The 26527-nt window shown below is 31.1% G+C and overlaps 1 protein-coding gene across 8 annotated transcripts; it reads right to left on the reverse strand.

Moving 5' to 3' along the window:
* Window positions 1-2079: 2079 nt before the first annotated feature.
* LOC116343492 (focal adhesion kinase 1) lies at window positions 2080-25730 on the reverse strand. 8 transcript variants are annotated; one of them, XR_004201342.1, is made up of 29 exons: window positions 25449-25730; window positions 24293-24356; window positions 23819-24000; window positions 23356-23598; window positions 21034-21305; window positions 19423-19532; window positions 18106-18543; window positions 17914-18039; window positions 17437-17721; window positions 15992-16087; window positions 14925-14961; window positions 14691-14850; window positions 14556-14589; window positions 13678-13963; window positions 13479-13581; window positions 11994-12957; window positions 7617-7823; window positions 7467-7511; window positions 7129-7292; window positions 6520-6612; window positions 6249-6446; window positions 4996-5144; window positions 4823-4933; window positions 4415-4731; window positions 3170-3333; window positions 3047-3087; window positions 2749-2875; window positions 2321-2338; window positions 2080-2259 (listed from the first exon to the last, which is right to left on the reverse strand). XR_004201342.1 is itself a non-coding variant. In XM_031771561.1 (26 exons), the coding sequence occupies exons 2-26, from the start codon at window positions 24351-24353 to the stop codon at window positions 2207-2209; spliced, it is 4746 nt and encodes a 1581-aa protein (XP_031627421.1). In that variant the 5' UTR covers window positions 24354-24356; window positions 25449-25730; the 3' UTR covers window positions 2080-2206. The 8 variants fall into 8 exon arrangements, 6 of the variants coding, with proteins under 6 accessions (XP_031627421.1, XP_031627422.1, XP_031627420.1 ...); XR_004201341.1 differs by lacking the exons at window positions 3047-3087; window positions 3170-3333; XM_031771561.1 differs by lacking the exons at window positions 2749-2875; window positions 3047-3087; window positions 3170-3333 and having other exon boundaries at window positions 7617-7817.
* Between the last annotated feature and the right edge of the window lie 797 nt (window positions 25731-26527).

Here is a 26527-nt window from a genome sequence, read left to right on the forward strand (position 1 = left end):
ATATTGGGTGTGCCAATTAATTTTAAAGGATTTTTGTGTGAAAAGATACATTTATTTAAAAACAACTGTACAATATTTTTTAACCAATGTATTGCCCATCGTTAGCTATGACTTCCGCCCATCTTCTTGGTAACTTGTCGATTCCGCGTCGAAAGAATTCCTCATCTTTTGACGCTATCCATTCATCGATCCATTTTCGCACTCCTTCAGGATTTCGAAACGATATCTCAGACAAGCCCATTTGCATTGATCGAAACAAGTGGTAGTCAGAAGGGGCAAGGTCTGGAGAGTACGGGGGGTGATCAAGCTCATCCCGACCAGAGTCTCTTATCTTATTTCTTGCGATGTTTGAAATATGTCAAATTTTGATAAATCCTTCGACTATTTCTTGTCGCAGTTTTTTTCAATTTTTCTCTCAGTACTCTGCTCAAACGTATTGGTTGTAGTCGATACCGATCCCCCGTGACTGTTTCACCCGGTGTCAGCAGCTCATTATACACCACACCACTTTAATCCCACCAAATAATAAGCATTACCGAGAAATCATCAAAATCCTGCTATGCTGTCGATTTTGAGGATTGTGTGGGATTGAACCCTTATTTTTTTATCCTTGGGGCTATCGTAGCAGATATATCTTCACTTCCAGTTACAATACGATACAAAAATTCCTTTCTTTCCTATTTTTGGAACGTTGTGCCAAAATATGAAAAAACGTCTTACAACTAGTTTTGGATTCAGCTGGTGTGGCACACAATTTCTTTGGTCTTACCTCATTATAAATGTCTTAAAATGATTGATTCGCATATATTTAATGCTTTTGATGTTTTCTGATGCATTTTCATGCATCTTTATCGAATAAAAAACGCCAATAGCCCATCATTCAATTTTTTTTGGTGAGTTCGCAGTTTTTCAACAAATTCACCACTTCTTTTTCACCAAATTCAACATTCTCTGTGGCGATTGAGAGGTCTCGTCTCCTGCAACATTTTATAACCTTTAGATCTATTTTCACTTTGATTAAAGTGAAGAAATTGAACCAAAGGAGAGCCAGACAGAAAAACACTTTTTCATCACTCATTTTGAATCGATCAGAAAATAATGACACTATGTCAAAAATAAATCTTTCTGCTCTGAATTAGATTGGCAAATGTCACATGTACAAAATGCAATTGGATTCACCCGTCAAGCTACACACAATTTTAAGTTACGCCATCTCTTATCAATCCTTTAAAATTAATTGGCACACCCAATACATAAGATACAACAATAAATTATTCTAAATTATTAAAATTTGATCGTGGTCTATATTCCATGTGTAATGAATTTAGTATTTTTCCGTAAAAGTTTACGATGGAAGTCCAATGTTAAATGTGTATACAATAAGCAATTGTTGGAGCAAATTCATCTATTATCGGGCATATGTTGACGGTCAATATTGGGGTTTGATTTGTGTGTAGTTTCAGTCATTTTTCACACACAATTTAAATTGTACAAAGCCACAGAATCAAAGCTTTGAAAATGTTTGTTAGTTTTAAAACTATGTATTAATAATGATGATCATGTTATCATGCTCGGCGCAATGATGGTTTTGTCTGCTTTTGATGGATATCCGGCCTTTTACGTTCTGGATTCAATACAAATTGTTTATTTTTTATTTGCGTCAAATGAATAATTAGAATTGAAATATAAAATTAAAACTTGACGTTGTATTGAGTCGGGTTCACATTATAGTGTAGAATATGGAATCTGTATTCTTTATTGGAAATTTATCTACCTTCTATTTGACACGAAAATGACCACCAAAATAGTTCAGGGCGTTACATTTTTCAACGTTAAAATGGATAAAAAAAACGTTACAATTTTATAAATACATGAACATTTCGGTTGTAGTGAGAATTTCAAGTAAAAAGTCCAAATGAATGTTGTATGAATTTGTGCTTATCATTATGTTCATTGCCTGACTTTGGTGAAGAGTGACTTTGTGGCTGTAGTTTATGCGCCCCTGAATCATTTGAATGAAAATATTTTTCCTCAAATATCATGTTCTAATAGTAACATTCAGAAATGATAACACAAATATAATATGCTTTCTATGTTTATTTTGAAACAACAAATTTCTTTAATTTGTTAATTACGTTATGTAAAAAGATACTTTGATTATTTCCGCCTTGGTCTAAATGTTGTGTAATTATCGTTGCCTTTTAATTTATAAGGTATTTTCATTTATGCCTGCTTGATCTTGTAAAGTGTCAGGTTTCGCTAGAAGAAAAATAAAATAAAAATAAAATGTGTCGATATATTTTTTTCCTTTTAGTCTCACCGGTTTGACTTGAACTACCTAGGGATAATCAGAAGAAAAGAATGAGAAAATGGAAATGTATTAATAAGTAATGGAATAGAATGGAAAATTGAATTATAAAAGAAATAATATATGAGAAAATCAATAACCACAATAACATAGAGATTTTGTTATAGTGTTGAGCTCAATGATATTTGTTGATTCCATCACAGTGTGGAAGAAAAAAATGCAATTAATATGTCCCCGGTACCTCTACTACTACTTCTAGTTAAAGTGTTTCTGTGTCGCTATATATTTTGATTTCTTCAATTCATTCTTTCTCTAAATTCTTTTGAATTTTTTTCACTATTAAATTCTATTATTTCACTATAAAATCAATATTTTTCAGCTTAAAATCGACTTGAATGCCAATAAAAAAATGTTAGATTGATCCAGACAGACAGTTCTACCGTTTGCAATGGTCACTCGATTTGATTTGTAGCTGTTGTATTAGTCTGTCTCCCCTTTGCTTCAACAGAATCGCATTTGTCGCCCTGTTCTAATTTTCTAACGTTATTTGCCACTCGTTGTCAGTATCTGAAAAATATACATATCAAATAATATTTCACTTTGAATATTTAATATGACAAATTTCGTATCATTCAAATCCTTTAAATCGTAAAGCTATAGAATTTGAATTTTTTGAACAACGAATTTAAAATCAGCCTAAAGAATATTTATCAAAACGCTGCTCAGACGTTCTCTTACATCATTTTAGAAACTGTGATTCAAATATGGTCTTAGATATTCTGTGGGGAAACAATCAATTTTTAATTCAATTGCCGTTCTCTGAATCGAACAAATGTTTATGAATATATAAACGATTTTTACCTAGGGCGTAGACACCGTTTGCAAATGAAAAATATACAGCTAATCCATGATTCTCCCTATTCTTACTATTCTCACTATTCCGACGATTCCCAAACATTCAATGATCTAGTTTATATTCTGTTTGTACAGTTTTTTTGTATACAACGATAACATTTAATTTCAATCTGAAACATTGAAATTTAATATATTTTGTAATTTTGAGAAATTTAAATCGAAAACTAACACAATTTAATAAAAATTAACACAAATTTAACATTTATATTTCTAATAACTTCATGTTTTGTATACGTATATAAAATCGTTGGTTGAAACTGTCAAAACACCATCAACGAACTTATATCTGCATTTACAGTTTTATAAATGAACTTATTTATATTCATAAGTCGTACAACAATTTAAATGATTTTAGTTCATAAATTTGATACCAATTATAACAAAAAATATTTAATTTACAGTGTTTTCAATAAATAAAAATTACTTCATTAAATTTTTAAACCAATTTTAGTAAAAAAACACGAAGTGTTTTACGCTAAAAATCAAATTCCCCGATTTCCACTATTCCGACGAATCCAACTATTACGAATCCGAAGCAAACGACGATCTTTAATCCGAGTGTCCAAACCCTAGATTTTTACCCATCAAACAACGATGAAACACGCAGAGGTTATTGGTTAAACGCAATATTTAAATCAGTAATGTGCGAAAGGGGAGAGGGGCGGTTACCCCCTTCCCCTGTGACTTCCAAATTCATCCGATTTGCTAGGGATTTTCGTCCGAAATGAAATTTTCTTCGATTTCCTAGGGTTTTTTGAAGAAAATTTTGAAATCACATATCCTCTACTGATTTAAATCTACTCATCAGAACCTCTTTCTCTCTCTGTTCGCTGCACCATGTTGTGAATTTGACGTTATTCTGATGATATTGTGTGTACAACGGGTCATCTCTCTACTACAAAATCTCAATTTTTGTCAGCAATCTGTTTGCTGTCGCGAATTTGGTTTCTTTTATATGTGTGTGGTGAAGCTATATAGTTTCTTACATTCTATTGGTTTTCAATCATCTCTCACTTACTCAAGACGCACACACACTCTATCTCACATACACTATGTTTCCACCATCATCATCGTCATTTGAGAATCTCATAGTAAATATTAGAATTAATATGAATGACGATAATGGAAAAGAATTTAAGGAATGGATCAGAATTGTAGAGTAATAGAATACTAATTATTAAGTGATTATACCTTGTCGAGTACTCTCAACAGACAATGATGTACTGTTTATTGAACTACTCTTGTTATCACACTGCTGTTGATTAACATAAATTTCATCTTGATATGATATTGGTTGATGTTCATTCTTCAAATTTTCATATGCTTGTTCTTCAGTCCAATCGTTGTGTTCAAGAGAAGTATTCACTTCAGTCTCTAATACATTTTCAGATAAAGAATTTGATCTTTCTTCAATGAATAAATTTGGATTTTTAATCCGGATAGAATCAACTACATCTAGCAAGTTTTTCGCATCCATTGCTAACACATGAGCAGCCGATAGCATATTCCTAATTTAAATAATATTTATTATGTTGAAAATAATTCTTATGTAAGCTTTACTTTTTATTACTGTACAGCATTCAGTAATTCATAACTTACTTCCGGTATTCAACATCCAACGTTGTATCGTTATATTGTTGAGCCAAGCGCATCGTTGAAACTAGCTCGGACATATCTTTTGCTAGAATTTTATGGGCCATTTCAACTTCTCTGTGAATTGAAATAGAATAAAATAATTTTTATACATAAATTCAATGAAGAGAAAAACTTACTTGAGAGCTTGCTGAGGGAAAACCGAGGCTAATTCATCAACCGATGAAAGGAGAGTCCTAAGTTCGACACCAACATATCGTACTAAATCTAAATATTCAACGACAACTGCCTTTTCCACACCTTGGGTTAGGTACATTATTGCTTTTACCTAAAAAATGCAATTATATAGAAGGCTTGTTATTGGAAATTAAAAAGGATTAATAAGAGCAAAGCATTGGTATTGACCACGAATAAATTTGAAATCGCTTGGGCAAAAAAATATTGCTTAGATTTACGATTTGGTAGTTGCAATCGATTATGTAGAAAAAAATGTGAATAACTATAGGATAGTAAGAGTCCTATGGAAACTTCCTAAACAAAAGGAACAAGAGAAATAAACAAAAGGAACAAACAATAAATATTGCATAGTAGGGTGTTCCAAAATCCGAAAGTGTTTATAATCATCGATTTCTATCCGGATTCATATATTCCGAGGAAAAATAATATGTTCTGCCTTTAAGGATTTATTATTATTGATGATTATGATGATGACGTTCAATAGTGCAGAGCAAAATATTTATGTTTTCTGTGTGCAGTATATTTTACCAAACACTTAAATTGAGAGTATTACAGGAGTAAGACGAACTTTTATTAAGCTAGCTCAAAATAATATTTGTTCGAATATTTAAAACCTTTCAAGCGGCGTAAAGTTGGAGACCAAAAAATATGTTCGGCATCATATTCTTTAATTTAATAGCAGAAGTACTCGCAAAAGATTTTTCACACTTTCATTATGAAACCATTTTAAATAACTTTTCTGTGGGGTGAGGTAATCGATGGGAAAATTTTGCGTACAGAGGATAACGTACGATGTGGAACAGACCCACAACAAACATGCTGAAAACGGCCTGATTAGGGTTCTTTGATCTCGAAAACGCCCAGAAAACATGTTTTTGAGGTGTCGTAAATTTTGACCCATTGTCAAAGTTTTTCGATACAATCAATTTCTGATTCAGTTTCTTTGGAAAAATCACAAAAAACTGACATCCTAGTGACGTAAAATTTTGCACAGGTCTTTTTTTTCACTGCAGACATACATTTTAGGAAAATATCCGATCAATTTCGAATCAACAAAATGCAATCAATGAATGAAATGTGAAAAATAACTCTTGTCGTAAATATGTTTGCAATTACCAAATCTGTAGATTTTTGCAATATTTTTGCTAACGCGAAGATATATACTTTCATAGATATATTAGAAAATTGCTTTTACCACACTTGTTGTTGCATTATAAACATTGTCATTAGATCGATCAATAGTTAATGTTTTTGATATATTCTTTTGTTGATTTTGTTCTGCAGTTGAAATGTTCTGCTCCTCGTGCTCTGAGTGCTTTAGTTGCCCATGAAAACTACCTGACAATTGTTCATTACTGGTTTGTGTACTTGAAACTGAACTCAATCGTTTTTTCTAATAAACAAAAATCATCACAATTTTATTTCGTTAATTTAGTATTTTTTTAGTTTCTTCGTATTTTCATTACCATGTTGGTCTCTTCTTCCTGTAACCATTTAGAATCGACTTCACTTTCAAACTTCTGTTTTCTAAGCTTTACATCGAATTTATTTGGAGCAGACTGTTGAAAAAAAAATTAACAACATTGAGTTATAGGATTGTTCATTTCTTAAACAAATTACATGCATCATATTTTCTCAATAAATGTGGAAAAGATGTATAAAATTAAAAAATAATGATAAGTGAAATTTAAGATTGTGGTTTCGAGAAATAAGCCAAATTTGTTTTTGGATTGCCTAGTGTTCGCCACCAAACACCTACGAATACCCATATGCTCGTTCGTAGGCTTTAAAAAATTAAATATCTTCGGAAATTAAAAGAATTGTTTTTGATCGTTCATTCGTACAAATGTTGTACTTGTCAAAAATTCGCTTCTATCAACAAATAAATTACTAATAATTAAAAAATGTATAAATTCCATGAAGTTTGTTCATTTGCGATTGAGCCAAACTGTTGGTATTTTCAGATATTCATTATACTAAATTGTGCCTTTTGAATTTTGTCAACTTATTCGAAAATGAGTCTTTCAAAATTCTTTTAGACGAAACATGCTTTTACAACTACTGAAAATCCAAACCTGACACGAATTCGATTCATCACTTGCATCAGATGTAAAACTCATACTCATCATTTTATTTTGAAAAGAATTTATAACGTTAAATGGTACGGGTGATAAATTAACATTCGACCACATAGGATACATTGGTGTATAAATAGTATTTGACGAATGATTTTTATGAGCTGTGAGGAATAGAAAAAATACATTTTCATTTTTATATGGACAAAACCAAACAATATGAACTTTTTAATATTTTTAGTGAATTGAGAAGTTTCACGTGAGAGGGAAAAGTTTTGCTGATTATTTTTAAAGTCGAATAAAATAATAAATGGAATAATTGCAATGGAAAAAGGTACCATGGAGCTGCGGCTGCTGCTCCTGTTGTTGATTTGGCTGACATCCTGTTCAAAATAATTAATTTGAATAATATTATTCAGAAAGATAAATAAAATGAATCTACTAAAATGTGTTCAATTATTAAAGAACATTAAAGACGTTTCGTAAACCTGTTATATTTTGAACATGATGTAAACTCAATTTTGGCGATATATTTGAGTTGGGAGATTTGTTTGAGATTGCCCATTGTTGTAATAATGTATCTGCGGGGACAAGTCCTTTTGAAATACTTTTACTCAGTGCAATGCTAGCGCAACTTTTCACATTTCCTCCAAAGTCATAAATTGATTCTTGAATTGGTTCCGAAGATTCTACAACTTTAGTAGCATTTGATTATCAAATTGAATGATTGCATTTCAAAGAGACAAACAAAAAACTTTCAATTAATAAACTCAACTTTGTGAACAGTTTTCATAAAATCCAAGGATCAAAAAGTTTCAAAAGAAGTGTGGTACATTTCAAAAGATTTCAAAGTGTTTAAAAATAGAATTTCACAACTTTTGTTTTATGTAAAATAATAGATGCATGAGTTTTTATAAAAATGAGGCGAACTCCCTCCATAGCAATGATTTTTGCATTATAGTTTATGATATTCGTATTATATAGGGTTGTCGAATTGCATGTAAATGTACAGTTAAATCTACAGATTCATTGGACCCAAACGAGTAAAAAAGTGTTTAAGTTCCATTCTATTTTGGCAAAAAATTTAAACAATCGAACAGTTGGCACAAATAAATTTCTGAAATATGTTATTATAGGGGAGGTAGGAGCAGACTGATACAATTTTTTTCAATTGAGAATATTTTAGCCAAATGAAAAGATATTGGAAAACTTTGGATACCGTTTGAAAGATGATTGAAAGCCCTTACTTTCTGCCTCATTAGATTTTTTATTGTTGATGTGACTTACGCCACGGGCCAAAAGTTTGAAGTGATACACCTCGATTTTGTGATTTTTTCACGTGATTTTGTTTCTTATTTTCCTATTATTGCGTATGGTATTTAAAAGTCGCATTTGTTTTTGGTCATTAAATGTTATTTTGTTTCTGTTTTGGATAAAAGAGTTGAAGAAAAAGTGATATACATGTAAAAAGAAATATATGAATGACAAAAATAAAAAAAATGAATCGAGAGCCTATCTTTCATTTCAATGTCGGAATCAGATTCGTCATAATAGTTTGTAATGTCTTCCAAAAAACTAATGATGAACCATTTCTGCTTATCACTGTGAAAACATAATGCAAACATGTTCAATCTACGTATTGATCCTCGAGTTTTGTTTAAAAATCAACCAAATTTACAAACAGAACGCGTAAAAATCTCGTACAAGTACTAAGAAAATACATAAAATACGAAAAAAGCCAAATAAAATATTTTAGAAATGATAAAAATTGCAAACATTGCGAAATACTGCTGTATCACTCTGCCCCTAAGCATGTTTTTCACTTTCGGTCGAATTTTTTCAGCAACGCGTGGATAAAATCTTAAATCCTTATTATTAAATGAAAGCAGGCTTTAATAGCAACAAATTATATTCACCTCAATCCTGGCATATGTAAAGAAATTAAAAAAAATCGAGATTCTAAAGTGTGAAAAAATGGTAACGGTATGTGCCGAAAACACAAACTTGATTGTACGACGACTCTCGTTGTTCCGACGTATTGAGTGTGTCTTTGCGGATTTGAATACAACAGTTTGACATTTTGTGCTACCGTTTTAAAAAAAATTATGGTGTATCAGTGTGCCCCGTGTATCACTCTGCCCCCATTATCCCTACATGTTAATCAACAAACGGCTTAAAAAAACTCGGTTAGTACAGTTGATTATCCATAAAAATTGGATAAGTGGTTTCTGAGTGACCTTTATGCCTAATAAAAATGTACATATGAACGCTCTAGAATAAAAACAACGTACTGAATGGTTGTTATATCAAAGCGGAACACGGCGTTTTTTATATATAATTGTTGTTGTATTACAACAATGTTACAAAAAAATGCAATCAAATATAAAAATAATTTGTAATAATTCTAAAATATTCCAAATAATTCAAACCGCTTAAATATCAAATGATTTCATGGTTAAAATTATTCAATTCAGTTCAACTAAACAATTATATATGTATTTATCAAATATAATAAATGGAAAATTTAGGTAAACAACATATATACAGGGTGTGCCAGTGAAACTGATATTTTTTTTTGTATTTAAAAAAACCTATATTTTTCAACTGAATTGAAAAACTATTTTTATGTTACGTATAAATAGACAATATATTTTTTAATTCACCAGTCAGATTCAATTTTCCAAATTTTTTGATTGGTTTGGAGACATAGACGCGCATTGATGTGCTGAAAAATTTGAACCGTGACACGCAACTATTTTTTAGGGAAATATTTGATCTGGCTGTGGCCAAGTCTCCAAACACAGATACTTTTTCTTATGTATCATAAATTGTTGATGCCTAAGGAAGTAAAATAACCGGCTAGCAAAACCAAAATATTTGTAAGTTGGCCACGCCGAGCCAAAATATCACATAACCTCAATTTCCCACATTTTTCATAAAAATGGCTCAAAATTGATGTTTGAATGATAAATGTTACGCAAAAACGGTTTTAAATAGTTGGAAACATTCTTATTCATAAGAATATCACCATAAAATATCATACCAGTGTGTATATGTGTTCATTTTCGAGATGAATGTCGTCGAATAGTGATAATATGGATCCCGGCGCGCAACTTCAACCAATTTTTTTCAGCCAAATGTGTGATCTACGTGCGGCCAAGTCTCCAAACACAGATAGTTTTTCTTTTGTATCATTAATTGTCGATGCCAAAGGAAGTAAAATACCTGGCCAGCAAAACCATAATGTCTTTATATTAGCTACGCCAGACTCATGTTTAATATAACCCTTTTTTTCCTTATTTTTCAGAAAAAAGCTTAAAATTCATTCTTTGAATAAAAAATATTTTCTAAAAACTATTCTAAATAGTCAGAAACATCTTAATATCTCCAACAACTAACAACATATTAATTTCATTGAATTATCATTTTCCAACTAAAAATGGCCAAACATTGATTTTCAGCCAATTGGCCTGAATTTGTCGCCAAAGGCACATGTCTAATGTCGATTCTAAGTTGAAATACAGTATATAATTTTGTTTTCTGCCGCATGTTGTAAAGGCATTAGGGATCGAAGATTGCGAATATAGACAATTCCCGTGCATTCATTACACACAACTTATAATTTCGGATCGATGTTTCTCAAAAATGATGCGTGCAGCGACCGATCATTTTCTGGCACATTTATGTCTCTAAACCGAACAAAAAAATTGAGAAATCAAATTTGGTTGGTGAAATAAAAATATATAGACCAGCTCTACATAACACAAAAAAAAATCTGAATTTAACTGAAAAATATGCTTTTTTCAGGCATATATAAAAATATCAGTTTCACTGGCACACCCTGTATATGAACTGTATAGTTGAATTGAATAAAATATTGCCAACATTGAAATCAATTCTCACTTTCAAGCAGTTTTATCTATCGAAAAGTATATAATAAATTCTCTAATGCGCAATGTCTTATCTTCAGTGATTTGTAGAAAAAACTATATTTGTGAAACAAAAACGAATGACTGAAAAAACTACTGAACATTTAAAGAGATAAATTAATGAAAAAATTGAAAAGATAATTAAAATTTAAACTGATTGAATGTCCAGTATGTAACAAATTATATGCAACTTCCGATTTTTCTCGCTAATTTTTTGATGTGTGTATTTGATATTCCTTCTCTCAGAAAATTCAGATGTTAAAATTCAAAGTAATCAGAGCAAAATGCGATTTTAAAATGACGACAAAATTCCAATTTAACATTTAGATATTTTGTCACATGTTAAAATGCCGTTTTACCCGCAAAGAAATGTGTTGCGGATAAAATTGAATTTTACCATGTGACAAAATTTCTTTATGTTAAAATGGCATTTTGTCGTCATTTTAACATGGAGATATTTTTTCACTCGCAAAGAAATTTGTTGCGTGTAAAATGGCATTTTACCATGTGAAAAAATACTCTCATGTTAAAATGGCATTTTGCTCTGATTACTTTGAATTATTGCTCTTCGCAATTGGTCACTAGTGAAAAATACAGCTGTATTGAGTGTATTCCCGATTTCTTTTCCATTTTGTTTGTATAACATTATTTAAGAAAGAACACTCAAAGTAAAACGTATTTAGTTATTTTGACCAAAAGTCATCATAAACTTTTTTCCTAGTTTGAGTTCAAGTGAACACCTCTGTAGTAGAGAATTTACTTGTAATTCCATAACACCCTGTATTCATATATCATAATAATAACAAGAAATATGAAATTAATATTTATCCATGTAAATGTATTTTTTTAACACATTCATCAGCGATAATTCATTTCAAAAAATTACAAAACTTTTTGTAATATACCACATATCTGGATATATATTTTTTGTTGTACCTTTGCTTTTTCGTTCTATACTTCCACGAGAAATTTTTTCTGCATTCTTTGGATTGAAGCTTGATTCCCCGTGTTTATTTTCAAATGACATATATTGAACAGATAATGGTTGACAAAGTTGCTGTTTATTTTTGTATTCAAAACTATTCATATGAAATCCATAATTTACTGTTCCTATGCGAGCAGTTCCACGTTCCAGACTAGCTGAACGAGAATTTCCAGAGAAATTACACCCAGTATAGTTGTTACAGGTTGATACTTCAATACCCGAACTAAATTGACGCGTAAGAGAATTCGATCTGGGGTTTTTTGATTGAGCAAAATTTTTCCCAAGATCTATTCGTGATGTATATGTTACATTTCTTTCTAAGCTTCGTGATTTCTGAACTGAAACTCCATTATTTGGAGTAAAATCATTTTTTGAATGCGTGAGAGATGGACAAATATTTGCTTGTAATGCTGTATAAATTGGATGAACTTGTTGCATTTTTGTGTTAATTATTTCACATGGAAAACTGGGAATAATTTTTGAATTAGAATTATCACTTTGTGGTTGTGTGTAAGATTCAAAAGTCGTGATCTTTTCGTCGGCGTTATTTAACATAATGAAATTCTTATTATTTATATGTAAATTATCATCCATCATTGGATTGAGTTTCAAAAGCTCTGAAGCAGGCAACATTACCGTTTTGAGTGGTAACATAGGCATTTCTCTAGTAATTGGTTCACTTTTAGAAGCATCAACATGTACACCCAATGTATTAAAAACCGTTGCGGGTGTGTTATAAGCTGAAGGATTGAGAGGGCGATTTTCATTTTCTCGCATCAACTGTCGTAAAACTGCCGCATTTTGAGCTATGATATATGTCTGTGGAGCCCCAGAATTTTCACCAGATATCATTGATGTTGAGTTGGTTTGTGGAACTCGGGACGGTTTTGAGGGTGGTACATCATCTCCTGCAACCTGGAGGTAAATCACGAAAGAAGAGAAAAAATGTTATGTTAATTCTCATTTCTTTTAATAATAGAATCAATTTTTTTATGAAAACCAAAAAAATAAGATATAAAATTACTATATCTAATTTTATGTTGTCTTTTGACTATGTGAACTTTATTGTTGTCTACCAACCGTGGATTTTAATTTTAAGTTGCAAGTCAAAAACAGTTCAATTCAATGATTTCCAAAAAATTAAAATATGTTTTATAAATTTCTTGACATGAGGTGCCTCAAATGACGTAAAAGAATGAATTTGAAGTAGTCTTTTGAAAATTTCATTGACCGTAAGTCTAAGTGAAAGTTTTAATTTGCCATATTCATTGCTAAAATACATTTTCGCAACGTTATTTGAATATTGAGTAATAGTATGAGGATATTTATCCCAAATAAATCACAATTTTCTTTTAAAAATGGTTTCGACACTGGAAATTCTTCACATCAATAAAGGTTTTTTCGTTTCATTTACGTTCAAGTTAAAATTTACTTACAGGAATCTCCATGGGTCCACAGCCCCATGACATTGCAGCAACTCTTCTATTTTCCCGCTTCATAGTCTCACAATCACTCACTCGTTCCTCTAACAGTATTTCACTGGCGGATAAAATATTTTATTAAAAAAAGTAATTTTTATTTTCAAGTAATAATTTTTTTGAATTACTTTCAAATTTATATAATTTTTTTACTTACTACATAGTTTCTTTAATTGATTTAAAATCTGGTCTTTTGGATGGCTCATATGCCCAGCATTGTGACATTAAGGAGTAAAGTCGAGGTGGACAATTAATAGGAAGGGGTAATCTTTCACCGTTTTCTAACTTGCTAATAACATCACTATTTTTAACTCCTTGGAAAGGCTTAATACCGAGCATCAAGATTTCCCAAATGCACACTCCAAACATCCACACGTCAGATGCTGTGGTGAATCGACGGAAGTTTATAGATTCTGGAGCCATCCACTTAATAGGTAACATTCCTTATAACCAAAATAAATACAGTTTCATTTTCATTCCATTGAAATTTATGTACACACAAAAAACAGTATCACTAAAATTGTTTAAATATTCTGGTATATTGCAAATTTACCAGCAGTCGTCAAAATATCTATTGGTATTTTTATACAATCGCCACTATAACAGCATAGTTGACACTTAATACTTGGCACGATGGACCAAATCTCAAATGCGCTAACCAATAAACATTTACAAAACAAAATACCAATAGACATTTGCACAAGTGTTGGTAAATTTGCAATATACCAACACATTTACCAACAATGCTACTACTAGTGTTTTGTGTGTGTAATTATGCATATAATTTACGTTTCATTTTTCTCCATTTCTAAACTTGTTGAGCAAAAAACTGGTCTTCACTTTCGTATGTATATTTCTATGTCCATGTTTGATATGAACCCCACTTGAAATGAAAATGTGTAAAACTAAAACACAGCGTTTTTTATGTATGTATATTGTACAATCGCATTAAAAAATACTGTGTTTCACTTTTACAGATTTTTATTTCAAGTCGAGTTTTTACCCTAACCCAATCAATGTTAAATCAACACTAACCTTTACCAGAATGATAGTATGACTGATCTTCGACCTAAAACAGAGTAACAAAAGGAAAAAAATGGAAAAATTATCAAAGTAAAAAGAAGGTCTTTTTTTAATAAAAATAAGCCGGATAAACTTAAATGCGCGTACCCATCTCGATAAACCAAAATCAGCCAATTTAATGCATTTTTGTGAGCTGACCAATACATTTCTTGCAGCAATATCTCGATGTACAAATTTTTTTGATTCTAAGTAACTCAAAGCAGTCGAAAGTTGATAGCAATACAATAAAAGTGTTCCAAGTTTCAATCTGTTCAAATATTGTGTGGAGATAATTAATTTTAAGGTAGTACTAGAAGTAGTATGAATATAACTTCAACATACTTTTTAGCATGGGCACGCAAGTAAGCACGAAGTTCACCTTAATTAAATCAAATATGAAATAAATATGTTTTAATCCAGAGGCAAATAAAAAACCGCAATCGAAGTGAAGAACGAGTGATAATACTAAAAATGTATGACACAAAAATTCTGATATCGATTTTGCAACGAAAATACTTTGTATGTAATTTTCCGTATTTCGTTAATAAATATTCAAGTTTAATACTTAAAAATTCAAGTTTCAGAACGATGATCGTTAATAGAAACTTTCTTCCTTCGATTATTGCCAAACACAGTGAAGCATCGTTCCAATAATATCATACAAAATTACAGGGGGAGGAAAATTTTTTAAGCCTGATATAGGAACACACATTGTATTTTTAAATGACTATATTTATTATTTAAAGTAGTCTCCATGAACACGAATGACACTTTCATATCGATGCTTCAATGCTTTAATTCCTCCTTCAAACCACTCGGCATCTTTGAAGTATGTTGTAAATACTCTTCTCTGAGATGTCAAACATTGCTGCTAACACTTTCTTGCTCATTCGAAGATTTTAGTGCACGTGATGTTCAATTTTTTGCATTACATCTGAAGCTGTTGCTTTAATTGGTCGACCTGTATGAGGATCATCTTCCAATCATTCTCTACCCCACTTGAATTGTTTTGCCCATAGTTTTACTGTGGCATGCGATGGGGCAAGGATCCCATAAACAGCACGCAAGCGATCATTGATATCCTTTGGTGTCACACCTTCTTCTGTGAGAAACTTAATCACCGCACGATATTCGATTTTATCCATTTTTTCAAAAATATCGAGGTTACTTGGTATGCAATGATGTTGAAAACAAACGACGACAGATATCAACTCAATTTTTTTCTACAATACCATTGACAGTTCGTACGTCAATTACAGCACAAGAACAATTTGTAACTAGTGCCGTCTATATGTCAGGCTTAAAAAATTTTCCTCCCCCTGTATATTTCAGCATTTTTTCACTATATTTTTATCATATTTATTCTCACTCAGTTATTCATATTTTGAGTAAATTTTTAAAACATTCACCAAATCGGGCCAATTCCATTACAATCCAAATTGGAGGTTCACTGCATATTCCAATTAGGCGTATTATATGGGGATGTTCGAACTTCTGCATTATATCTGAAATTAAATGATCATTACTATGTTTCATAGAATCTATTTATAAGCAATGGAAAATGGATTAATATAAGTGAAACGTATGATAGTGTAAGTTGAAATAATGTGCAATGAAAATTTCTTCTAATTTATAAAGGGGTCATTTCAAACTTTTCAAAAATTGTGAGGGGGTTTACGTAGCTTTTAGTGTAAAAATAAGGAGTTTTTTATTCCATCCTGATGAAAATTTATGATAGGTGGGAGATAGTCCTTCAAAATCCCTTGTAAATCGCAAGATTTTTCTCGTAAAAACTCTAGTAAATCTAAAGAATTTTCCAAAAAGTCCATTCTGTCTAGTGCAAACACCTTCTCATTCAGAAAGAGTAGATTTGTAAAGGTAATTGCAATAAAGTTCGTCTAATTTTTAAAGGGGTATTGTCAAAATGCGATGCCTCAGAGGGGGGAATTCCCCTTTCCACCCCCAGATATGGTTGGTAGGTACGCAAAGTAGATAATTATTACACCCATATTCGGGCGATATCCGGTCATGACCGTCGGATTGTTACTGAACCGAAAATATTTGTACATAATTTTTCCAATTTTCTGAGTTGAGTATTTATTTGAAACGTTGGTTCATTGCATCATAATAGACAATCTTTAATAAAGACTGACAATAAAAAAATGCCATTTCTATAAAGTTTTAAATATGCAGATGTATAACTTATTCTAGGGGGTAGACACCTATGAATCCAGTGTAAATTATTTGATTTCTATGAAATCTTTGATTCTTGCGATTTCGGTGATTTCTCGATTCCAAACCTCTAATACAAAGCTAATTTCACTGTGGTAGTGTGCGCCTATAGTAGAAGTCGCACACATAGTCTGTGTGCGGTACAATATACATAACATTTGACAGAAATCAAAGAAATCACAAAAATTGAATTCTGCGATTTCTGTGATTTTAATGATTTTTGTGATTTTCTGTGAGTTTTGATTCCACGTGTCTACCCCCTAGAACTTATTTAAAAAAATGATTCATTGAAAAATTATATTGCATTTCGGTTTCGTCACTCGATCTTCACCTCGATTTTTTTTCCCTTAAACTCCTAGTGGAGCATAGGGCCTTCAGATAAGAATACTTATCTTTCTGGTTTCTGTTGATCACATTTCTGTTGAATGACACAGTATTTCATGACTATACAATGTTCTAAACGGTCACCCATTTATCTCCTGACCAAAGCTTGTGCAGCTTAACTCAGTTGATCGAATAGTGCCGCAGTAGTCGTAGTAGCCACTGTTCCCACAAAATCTTCACCTCGATAGACATTTTATAACCAAAATAGTTCTTTTTTCCCCATTATTATTTTACTTACAAGCTTCTTCTAAGAATTTCTCGGATGTTAGCAAGTCAGCATCCGCTTTACAGGTTTTGACAGCAACATTTATCATGGTTTTCTCCATCTCATTATCATTGGGTTTCAAAGCTTTATCAATGCTATTGTTAGAATCATCGGGTTGTATTGGTTTTGGCAGTTGTATAATACGACATGTTCCTATATGGACATCGCCAAATTGTCCAATGCCAATAATATCATTCAGAGTTATTTGTGTTCTATCCACTTCATAATTGCGAACGGCTGGTTGTGAATAATCGTTATCTATAAATGGGAAATTATGCACAAATTAAAAATCTATCATATATTATAATAAGAATGAATCAAAAACGAAAATGTTCAGGATAGAATTTGAAGGGCACTGTTCAATTTGATTTCAACTTGATTAGTGCAGTAATTTTAAAATGATTAAATTGACTCTATAGTTGTAATTATTTCACCTTCGATTAAATTTACCTTCTTCTTCTCCCAGACCAATATCAACGTAATCCTCACTCATTATTGGCACTGGTGTGTCCATTTTTATCATTCCAATTGATGTATGTAGTGAACAAGCGTTTTTTGAACCAAAATCTTCCAGTGCTATGTAGGAAAATTATTGATATTGTAAAAGGTTTTCTTCACATATGAAAAATGAAAATGTCTTACAATTTCCGTTTTTTGTATGATCTTGTTGTACCATGATTTCTGGATTAGATTTTTCTTTTGTGTCGTTTGGTATAGAAGATCGATTCCATAAACTTATTTTAGTATTTTTCATTATACGACAATAACCGTCCACCAAATCTGCTATACTATCGGCTGTTTTTACACCGTTACAAGTAATGGCTAAATCATCCGAGTGACCCTTGACTTTGATTTTTAATAGAGTTTTGATTTCATTACATGAACAAGAGATTGTATTTTGATCATCCAATGTTTGTCCGTTGGCACCTTGACCATTATTGCTATTGATTTTATGTAATTCATCACTCTTTTTTTGTTCTGTACATGACATTTGAATCATTGATGTTGAAATCTTTTCAATATTTTCAAAATTGGTCACACGTATAGGGCTCGCTTGCGGATGAGTTATATACGAAATACCTTTTATGTGAGAATTTAGCAAAAGGTCAAAGTAAGTAGGCAAAGTGATAATTACGATAATTGTTAATGATTATGACTACTTGGTCAAGAAATTTATTCATACCTAATGAGACTAGACTAATTAGTCATAATCAAGTTTTTGACTAAGCAAGACACAGAGCTGTCCACGAAAATGTAGAAAATGTTCGAATTGTTCGTACGAACACGTTAAAAAAGTACTTTTTTCCCGATGGAAAATTGTGAAATATAAGCAAAATGTTAACTCCCGTAGGTAATTACAAATTAAAATTACACAAAGAATGAATTTGTTATGGAATCTCATTATGGAAGTTCTGGAATCGAACCATCGCTTGGGTTGGATATTTTTCACGATTTTCCGCGAGTACATTCGAAGTTTTGACACGTATATTGAAATTCTTTTAATGTAAGCCTGCCAAATTTTTTTTATGTCGATCAATTCCGGATAATCATCCGCGCGAGTTTTCTCTAAGTCCGGGATAAATCCGGGCGATGCAACTCAAAGTTTGTAACTGAAAATCCGAGCCAATCCCAGCAAAATTAATTTTTTTAACCAAAACAAAAATATTGACCTCTGAAAATCTTCGAAATATATTTCGGTTTCCACAAAAATGACTTGATTTTCAATGTAAGTTCAATAAATCTTGTTTCCCTTGTTTTTGATAAGCTGGATTTGTCAATATCAAAAATACAAAAAATTCAACACATTTGAAGAGACAAAAATCCAAAAAAATTTGTTAAGAAATCGTCGAAAATTGTAAAAAATCCGGGCGAAATCCGGGGGTTTTCCGCCATATCCAGGCAGGCTTATCTTAATTGATAGTTAAATTTCATGTTCCTTTTTTTATAAGACATACATACCCACGTGCGGCCCTATGACAAGATTTACTTCAATGTTCCATCCTGAACCAAGAGTTATAATAAATTTTTCCTCGTCAAAAGTGTACTGTGTACGCAGCAAATTGAAAAATCTGTATATGTATTTTGGTATTATAAATCTATTTTAGAATCTGATCAGAGGGAATTTATATTTTTATTTTAACCCTCCTGCAGACAGTATCATAATAAGAACCGATCGATACAGTATGGGCCTCCACCATACAAAATGTATGAAAATACTTTCAAAAGCAACATTAATTTAGATTTTTTTTGTTATTATTCGATGAAAATGAAAAGCGAGTTGAATAAATGTAAACATAAATAAAAAGTATTGAAAAAACTGCACAAAAATGTATTCGAATCTGAAGAATCAGTTTAGAGTGCGTTTTTTACATTGCATACACAAAACAGTCAAGTTTGAATGTTCACCGCAAAAGTTTTTGTTACATTTACTACAACGAGTTTTTGTCTTTTGACCAAGTGAAGCTTGACATAAAGTACATCAACGTCTTGCGAAGATGAATTCGACGGTGTATCTTCAGAGACTTCTGGATCATTCAAATGTTAACAAGCCTGATTCAAAACTGACATGAAAATTCCTCTGATTCAAAAATTTCAATTTCATTATTATCTGCATCATCCGATTCAATTTCATATGGACAAGTAAATCGTTTTCAGTTTCAAACGATGTAATTTCATTTTCTTTCAATGAACCTTCGATGGAGACGAACTGAAGCTTGCATTGTAATTGTTTCCTACAGAGTTAAAAATAAGTGCCTTACTTATATGTGTGTGCTCTAAAAATGCTAGGTCAATAATGCACAATGAGTAGGCACACTAACTCAGCTCAATAAATTATTTTACTTTCGTAATTTATATTACGAACTCATAAAAAATCCTTCCACTAACAGAGCCAAATGAAATAATTGTCCGAGAATGAATGTGAGACTTCTCCTGAGAGTTTATTGAAATGTAACAGCGGTGTTCCATTTCAATAAACTCTCAGGAGAAGTCTCACATTCATTCTCGGACATTCGAATATGTATTCATCAATGAAAATGAAATGACTGAATGGGTGTTCCATTTCATATGTATAATACACGAGTCCGTTAGCTTGGTGGTCTCAACCGCATTAGCACGCGCAGTCATGACACATTGATGCATTTCGGAGATACGCATCAAGGGGCTGCGTTACTATGTCCGATCTTCACATACTTTCAACTTTTGAATTCATATAATACCATTGGAGACGGCAAATAGAAAAAAAATAAAAAAAATCGGAAAATATTCTCTAGATATATGGATTTCCCTACATTTTTTTGAAGTGAGATTTTGATTTTGGTCCAATAACGGTATTTGATGATTTGCATATTCTAGCGGTTTATATATATATATTTTTATTTATGTTCCGATATCATTAAATTAACGCGGAAGTTTGAAGTAAATTGCAAGTTTGAAGTTTGGATTTTATTCATTTTTTTCTGAGTTGCTGAGCCATATAGACCCATTCTGTCTGCAGGAGGGTCAACTTAACTAAGTTTCGTTAGTTTCAAAAGGTAAAAATTGTGTATGACCTAGGTAAGACGAACATACCTGAGTATATAGTCAATTTCTGATAGAGAACAGACTTTCTTGTAACCCGTTTGAATCAGTTTTTTCAAATTTTTTTGTTTAATTGTATCTATCACAGATTTTGGTATAAAGTTACTGAAACCAATCTCCTTTTCTATATAATCAATATGATGTTTTTTATCAGATGATTGATTTGTATCTTTGTAGTAATGGCGAATACCCAAACAACACAATTGAATTGCTATATCTTGATCGATATTTGTTATGTTTGAATGAATGTAGTCTGCAATAGCCTAATAAAACGGAAAAACGATGTTAAAACAAATTTGTAAAGAAATAATCAATTAAATTTTTTTTTTTGGTCTTCAAATGATATTATTACTATCCCTCCAACCGAAATGCCCGAAGGCGAAAAAAATTGGACCCTCCATAAAATGTCTTACACTGACAATGGCAATAAAAAATATAAAGTTTAAAACATGCGTCATTTGGTCACATTTTTTGGAAGGCTGCCTGTAGGCCGCCTTACCGGTTAGAGGGTTATATTATGAAGGTTTTAAGTATAAATTTAACAGGGCTTTCAAAAGTGGATTTTAAATCAAAATCAAAAATAAAATAAATTGATTTGAAAGGCAAAATTCAAATCAATTAAATCATTTGATAAGATTTGGATGATCGAGTACAGTTGGGACTAATAACATCAGACTAGTAAGATAGTTATTACTTATTACTAATAATTTCTAATAACTGGTAATAAGACGTCATCTTATTAGTGTAATAAGTATAGTAATAAGTATAGTTATTAGAATGTTACTAGTCAGAAGACTAATAAGATGCATGTATCTTATTAGTATAGTTATTAGTATAGTTTCTCATCAGTATATTTCGATTGGTGTTACTAGAAGCAAATAGTACTGAAACACGAAAAACAGCAGAAAGGCAGTCAAAATCACAAAAAAACTCCCGATCGATTTTTCTCGCATTTCCGATGGGAAATCGGCAAAAATAAGCAAATTTGTGTTCACAAGGTGAACACCATACAGCCAACTACTTTTTGGCCTAAAATCAAAATCCGGTGGAATTTGGCTGATTGGTGGACTTTCAGGATTTGGCCTGGTTTCCAGAACTTCCAAATGTAATTCCTGTATAAAATTACTCGAATAATATATATATATATGGAATTACATTTTGGAAGTTCTAGAAACCAGGCCAAGTGAACACAAATTTGCTTATTTTTGCCGATTTCCCATCGGAAATGCTAGAAAAATCGACCGGGAGTTTTTTTGTGATTTTGACTGCCTTTCTGCTGTTTTTCGTGTTTCAATAGTATTTGCTTCAAGTAACACCAATTGAAATATACTGATGAGATACTATACTAATAACTATACTAATAAGATACATGCATCTTATTAGTCTTCTGACTAGTAACATTCTAATAACTATACTTATTACTATACTTATTAGTGCAAAAAAATAATAAGTAATAATATAGTTTGATCTTATTAGAATGATAAGATAATAAGATGAATAATAAGATACCGAAAATGCCCAACTGTATGATCGAGTATATTTTAAATCAAATCAAATGATTTAATTGATTTGAATAGTGTACATCAAATCAAATGATTTCAATTTTTATATTTATTTGAATAATCAAATCAAATCAATCAGAATATATTTTAAAACATTTTTCATTGTACAATTCATTTTGATCACACTTTAAAGTCTCTTAAAATTAATAATTTTTCGAAAATATCGTCATTGAACAAATCAAATCAAGAAGAAAACATTTTATTAAAATTTGTTATGGATTTAGTAATAAGTAGTTTATCCGTCATTTGTTCATAAAATACAGCTCGATACTTTCTTCGTCCGCCCCAGTCGAAAGACTTTTCTCGTTCGCAAGTAAGTAAAAAAAAATTCTACTTAATTTACTACATAACAAATTTTAATAAAAAAAATATTTTTTTAGAGATGATTTTACGGCCTCAGCGGCAATCCATGAATGACGATATTTTCGAAAAATTATTAATTTTAAAAGTCTGTAAAGTGTGACCAAAATGAATTGTACATTGAAAAAATGTTTTAAAATATATTCTGATTGATTTGATTTGTTTATTCAAATAAATATAAAAATTGAAATCATTTGATTTGATGTACACTATTCAAATCAATTAAATCATTTGATTTGATTTAAAATATTCTCGACCATTCAAATAAAATCAAATGATTTATTTGATTTGAATTGTGTATTTCAAATCATGATTTTTTCCATGATTTGTAGATTTTACAAATCATTTGATTTCAAATCTAAAAGCTTTTACCTATATAACTATAAATTACCTGATCAAAAAAGAAGTGACAAGTTGTTCGGTCTCTTTCATATAATTCTTCCAAGTTTTTTGGTATGTAGCGTATTCGAATTTCGGCTTTCCACACACTATTTAAATGAATAACATTTGTCTTGTGGTTATGTGTTTTTGATGTCCTTTCAATAATATTCGGACATTGAGTATTGGAGCAAGAAGTATTTAAAATATGTGCTATAACTTCATTCATTGGCGTTTCAGTAGGTATCCATAAAATCTGATGATTTAGTTAAAAACAACACTTTTTAATTGAATTTGAATCTTTCAAATACATTGGTTACTAATGGTTACTTCAAATACATTGGTTACTAAAATATACAGCAACCTATCGAATTATTAACCAAAACGTGTGCAACTTATCTTACTAATCGGAATGTGCCGAAGAAAAACAATAAATGGCAATTAGTGAAAAGACAATGGATAACATATATGTATACCTCCTGTGTAAGGATGTGACGCAATCGTAGTGCATAATATTGGGGATTAATCTTTTGATTTGTTGACATAGAGTTCACAATCAAAATAATAATTTGCCGAACATCAGAAGCCTCATCAAATCGAATCGTTCGAAAGCCATGATTTGGTAGATATACGTGCAGTGTCTGTGTATCAGATTGATCTTAAAAGATGAAAACATTTTATTTTTTTATACTGAAGAAAAATCTGATTGTCGATTGCATTAAAAGAAGAGAGGGATGATAAAACGAAAAAAGTTCGAGAGCATAAATGTACGATTTTATTAAGAAAATTGTCATATTATACTACAAACATTTTTTTCGTATTTCATTCATAATCTTTTCTTCTTATCATACATTGAGGAAAGAACACGAAAAAATAAGTTAATTAAATCAAGTTCTAACTTTCAACCGCCTGTGAATAGATTATATATTTAAAAAAAAAACTATACTTACTATTTGAACGAGATGGACTAAAGTGAGGTGAATGACCACGCATAATATTTAAATCCGTCATACTCTAAACCGAATCAAACAAATATTTACAATGAAAAATTTAAATGTTTACTGTGGATTATTTATTTATGTTATCAATAAACCACACTTGGCAAAAGAACGCGAAAAAATAAATAAAATTAAAATGAATTCATTGAATAAATAAAATAAGTTAGAATTGGGTTTTAAAGGGTTTTAATAGCTTTTTATGAAGAACTATTTCGGAATATGGCCTCAAGTTACATCCTTTTTAATTAAAATTTGTTCATTCCGATCAAACGTGTGTAAAACTTGTCGAATGAAAATGTTGACTTGCGTCCTCAACAGTCAATACCGAATATGTGTAATTATTGAGCATGAAATTTGCTATTTTTCCGGGTCTTTAGATACCAAGTCGTTATAATATTGTATACTTTTTTTTAAAAGGAATATCGAGAGTATTGTTTCTTCAATATAGATTCACAAAGAGTAATGATTTTTATTAAATGATGGAATTGTATATAGGCTATATAATATAGCTTGCTTTTGAAAAAAGGACATGTTTTTCTCTCATTGGATTCTGAAAAGATCACAAAAACATCTTATCCTTTTTTATAAAGAAACAAGCAACTCATAAATAAATTGACAAGACCTTCAATTTTTTTTTTCGAAACGATTGCAAGTGCAAAAGTAGTTCAATCTTTATTTGTATATCAGAAATTCAAAAATAATAATTTCGCAATCGATTATAACGTTTAAAATGAAATTATTTATAAGCGTCTTTCGTTTATATCTGAACTTAGAAAAAGATGGGTGTAAACATTTTATATATGTGCGCACTAGAAGTGCGCACACTCTCACGTAGTACTCACCAACTCTTGAATTTAGAAATGAATATAAAAGTTTTTGTTAAATGTAAAATTTGTGGTTTTTCTATGCAACTATTTTTACAGCAATACGAAGCGATTAGAGGTTAGGGATTCAATTTCTTTGTAAAAAATATTAAAATATTAAATGCTTTTCCTTTATTCAATATTTAAAAAAAAGTCCATAATGTTTTATATATATTATACTGGTGTTCAAAGCGGAAATGCTCTTTACACATAAATACATCAAGAAATTGCATTTTTTTACTTACTTATTCAAAATTCACGTTTTGAGAAGGTGAAATTGTACATAAACAACTTTTTATTACTTTTGCATATGATTAAACACAATAACATTATAATATGGCATGAAAACAATGATGGAATATCGTCGACCAAATCATTTAAAGGAAGCTTTATCAGGCTATGAATGAGATGTTATTGAAAAAAGACTTAAGTTTTTAATTTAAATTTGAACGATTTTTTGATTTTTCCCAAAATGAGACGAATGAACTAACGATAATTTAATTTGAGTGAGGATCCAAAATTTGGTCAGCCATTTATTTTTTAATGTCGAATTGTTTTGTTAAAGAATTGGTGATATTTGACAGAAGTGAAATACCCAAATGTTATCTTACGCCATCTATTAGCAAAATAATTGTGAACGCAAATACATCCATTACCGGCACGTTAGAATTTGGTCCCATATTTCATTGCCGGTAGAAAAAGATAAAGACAGCTTCTCTGGTTGTCTTCGGCATACGATGCACCATTGTTGTTTTTGAGCTGCTCGCAATTTTTGCGCCCAATTTATGTTCGTCTGTTCGATTTGCTTTCGAACACATTTACAGTACAATGAACGGACCATTGTCTTCGATTTTTCGCAGCATGTATCAAACCTTCAAAATCATGTTTTGGCAGACCGATTTGTCAATTTCGATCAACTTTCTCTCAACCCATCCAACCAATTGTTGCACGTTTCAAGTATTTTGGACCTTCGCCTATAACAAACATCCAAAAACAGACGAGAAATATCTAATTTGGCGTCTTTTTGTGAAGTTAAAAAGATGGTCCTTTTTTCATGGAAATGCTATTTTTTAATTAGCGAGCCATTATTGTGGTTTTTTCTGCTTGCAAAGCAAAATTTTGTCTTAAATCAGATATTTCTCAATGAATTCTATCGATTTCAACAATAATTGGTTGATAATGGAGCAAGTAATGAAGGTTTAACCTTATGTTTCAGCACTAAATTTTCGAATAATGGCTCTAAAACACCTTCCAAAGAAGATCCTACCGTACAAACACCCCTTTATCAAAGTTCGGTTTGTCGGCGTCTCTAGCCCTACATAGT

This window comes from Contarinia nasturtii, unplaced genomic scaffold (genome assembly GCF_009176525.2).
Source record: "Contarinia nasturtii isolate CC-2019 unplaced genomic scaffold, AAFC_CNas_1.1 Cnas_scaffold_1029, whole genome shotgun sequence".
NCBI classification, from domain to species: domain Eukaryota; kingdom Metazoa; phylum Arthropoda; class Insecta; order Diptera; family Cecidomyiidae; genus Contarinia; species Contarinia nasturtii.